Source organism: Orycteropus afer, unplaced genomic scaffold, assembly GCF_000298275.1.
Source record: "Orycteropus afer afer isolate SDZICR_OR568_19922 unplaced genomic scaffold, OryAfe1.0 scaffold00045, whole genome shotgun sequence".
NCBI lineage: Eukaryota > Metazoa > Chordata > Mammalia > Tubulidentata > Orycteropodidae > Orycteropus > Orycteropus afer.
The window spans coordinates 951,271-954,821 of record NW_006921632.1 but is presented as its reverse complement, the minus strand read 5'-3'; the positions used below and the strand labels follow the sequence as shown (position 1 = coordinate 954,821).

General features: G+C 33.9%; 1 protein-coding gene across 1 annotated transcript in view; it reads right to left on the bottom strand.

The window, feature by feature from the left end:
• Positions 1-1,105, bottom strand: part of FAM186A (family with sequence similarity 186 member A) — a 93,814-nt gene extending 92,709 nt beyond the window's left edge. Inside the window, exon 1 of the mRNA XM_007937945.1 lies at positions 914-1,105. Within this exon, the coding sequence (XP_007936136.1) occupies positions 914-1,105 (192 nt within the window). The remainder of the gene's footprint in view (positions 1-913) is intronic.
• Between the last annotated feature and the right edge of the window lie 2,446 nt (positions 1,106-3,551).

Sequence of the window (3,551 nt, the reverse complement as noted above, 5' to 3'; positions counted from 1 at the left end):
GAGGGGAGGGGAGGGAACGCTGTTAGGTAGATAGAGATAAATATTGATTTGGGTGAAGAGAAGGGCAATGTCTGTATGGAAAGTGAATTTGCTCTGTAAATCTTCACCCAAATCACAATAAATAAAATAAAAAAAAAAGAAAGTGAGAGAAAAATAAAAATGTGCAGTTTTGTTGTATGTTAATTACCTCAATAAAGCTGTTAAAAACAAACACCTATTGTTGCTAGTTATGGGGAGTTGGAGTAAGGGTAAGTCTGTGTGGAGAGTGAGCAAATACCAATATTTAAACTTCTTAAACAAAATAAGGAACTTCACTTTAATAATTTTCTTCTAACCTTACTGGTTTTGCTGTATTTAAGCTTTCTGAGAAAAGAGAATTCTGTATGGCCTCAATTACTTGGCATCTATTTGATCGCAATATTAGTTAAGCTCTTGGTTATTGTCCTTGCATTCCCAATGGCCAATAAACCCCTCTCTGATGAAGTGTTCAGGAGAGATAAAAAGAGCTAGAATTCAAAGTACTCCATTTTCTTGATAAAAGTTCAGTAAGGAACAAATGAAAACTATTGGCTAATTTTAGATAGATGCTGGTATTAACTATTGATATTAGTTTTTCTTTCTATACCAATGACTCAATAGCACATGTGGTTTATTTCTTAAATGGCTCGAATGATTAATTCTGGTATGAAAGTGAAAGAGACTAATATCAAATTAGAGCATAAATTATTTGATACTTATGTTAGGTAGGCTAGGTTTCCAGACAGTCAGGTGAAATTGTCATTTGAGGTCATTATCTCTAACACAGTCAAGTACCATGAAAATAAATCAAGTTCTAATAAAAACATAGCTAGTCATGGAATATTAAAAAAAAAAAAAAAAGTTGCAAACTGTAAACTTCTGATTCACTACCTACCTTTTTGGCTCGACTAAGCTGTGCTTGACTAATTCTAGAGATGACCTCCTGCGTTGAGAATGGGATCTCAAGCGTAGAGATCACTGGAACATTAAAGACATTTCTGGACTCTTTTGACATCATGGTGTAGTCCTTGACTTCTTTCTCTGAATCAGATTCACTGTCTGCCTCATTTTGCACACTGATAAACATTTTGAACAGTTGGGTGATTTTCTTTTATTTCTTCTTTTTCACAGAATCTAAGTAAATGCCAATAAAGGTATCCACCAGGAGACCAGAAGAGGTCTTTCCTGCTCCCAGAGATTGTGGTTTCCCTTGCTATTAACTGGTTATTACTCATGGTCTTCTAGTCCTGGTGATGTCATAATAGATCCATTGTGACACTATCATTGACATAACCATTTAAAGAGTGTCTACTATGTGCAGAGAACTAGGCATTCTTTGAGCAGTGATGGTAGAAGGGTGAAGGGGAGGGAGGTAGGGAAAAATAGGCAAAAAGAATACTAAAAGCTGTAGAAGATAATAGATCAGCTTCAGTGAGCTTTAAATCTAGATGTTAGAATTCAAGATCCAGTGTAGCAAACCTAATTCCTGGTTCTTCTCTCTTCCTGGGATTTTTACCTAAGTATTTTAAAGCTTGTAGTGAAATGTGTTAACAATTTTTTCAGCTGCCCCTTAATTCTTCTACAGCATCAGTAACTTGGAAGATACTGTTTGAAGATCACACTCTGCATTAATTGGTTACTTGTTTTTTTCAAAGAACCTGACTAAAGAAAAGTTTAAAGTTCCATAGTTGGCTCAAGAAATTGAAGCGAACAAGAGAGGCTACATTTGAACTGAGGGAAGAAGAGTGCTTTGGGCAGCTTTGCAGAGGAGGTGAAAGGATTTATAGTCTGAAGAAATTAAAAGACAGGGTAGTTTTGTTAGCTATGTAGTATTTTTTTCTAATTTAAAAAATATTTTTAAAGTACAGAAAATAATATAACAAATAGCCATGTGCCCACCACCTAGAATGAACAAATATTAACATTTTGTCATATTTGCTTCATATTTTAAAATAAAAGAACACATTAGAGATAGAGCTGAAGTCCCCTTTGTTTTCCTCCCCAGACTCCTTCCTTTCTCTCTATCCCTGTCCAGAGGTACTAACAATCATGAATTTGATGTATTTATATCTAGCCCATATTTATGTAGTTTTACCACATATGTATATATTCATAAATAATATGTGTACTTTATAAGTTTCAAATTTTATACAAATTGTGGATGTATAGCTTAATTTCTCTAAAGAATTTCCTGTGTTGAATCTTTGTAGATTTAAGTTAGACAATATATACGTTTTAATCCTTTTGAGAAAGGGAAGCAGAAAACTATTAAGCAGATGTCTTTCAAAATACCAATATAGAGAGAGCAAATTAAATATTTTCTGTTCTTAATGTCTAAGTTACTCCCTCTTCTGTGTTCCCAAACCACTTCATATGAAATTTCTATTATGGTACTCACTTCATTGACTTTTCTTACTGGTGTCTTCTCATTGGTTCTTGAACTTCTGAAAACTAGATGCTGCACTTTCTTTTCCTTTTTCTAACGTTTGCCATGTTCTTGCTCAGTTTTTCCTCAGAAACTATCTAAAATTTGGGGATCCAGTATAGTCTCAGACTCTTTTCCTTGTGGAAACATCTCAAAGCTTCAGAATATTTTCTTTTGACTATTAGTTGCTTTCTTCAGTCAAAAAATATCCCTCCTTTTCTATAAACCATAATTAAGTCTATTTATTCAAGAAAGTTCTTAATGGGTTCTAAAAGGACCATAATCAAGGAGTATTCTTTATTTTTATAAATATAAGATTTGCTGAAATATCCATCATTATCCAACATCTCGACTGTTTACTTTGTTGATATTATTAAATTGAGATTCTTAAATAAATTTATTTCTCTTTATTTCCTTATATTGCTTACTCCAGCAGGAATTCACAAAGCAGCCTAAATGCTTGACAACTAATTTAGCAATTATTGCACCCTTTCTTATATTTTTCATGCAGTATGGAATTCATCAGCAACTGGAAATGAAGGCTTTTTAAAACAAACTTTTAGATCCCTTTCCTTCCCTTTCAATTGGACAAATATTTATTGAGACAGTGCTGTAGGGCTACCATTATCCTACACTGTAGAGAATACATGATAGAGTTCCTGTGAAAAAACTAAAAAATGAAAAAAAAAAAAAAAGATAGAATATAAAAATCAAGTGCTAACAAGGGATATGAAGAAGAGATCTATGGGGAGTGAAGTCTTTGGGAAAACCTTATGGAGAGAGAAGGCTGATTGACAAATGAAGGCATTCCAGATAGGGAAGATACTTTGAGTCAAGGCTTTGGAGGTGAGTGGTAATGAGTTTGTATCTCAGAGGAAAAGCAAGATGGATTTCATTGACATGAGGTAATGGGAGTTTACTGGGGGATCAGATTAGGGAGGGTCTGGAGTACTTACATCAGCAGTTTGATGGTTGAATGAATTTGGTAACTAAGTGAGAAAGTAAGGAGATGAGTTTAATGGAGGTAAAGTAAGGGAGATTACATAGAATTAGAATGAGAAGGTCTTGAACGCAATTAACAGCGGTTTGGTAAAAATGAAACCTTTAC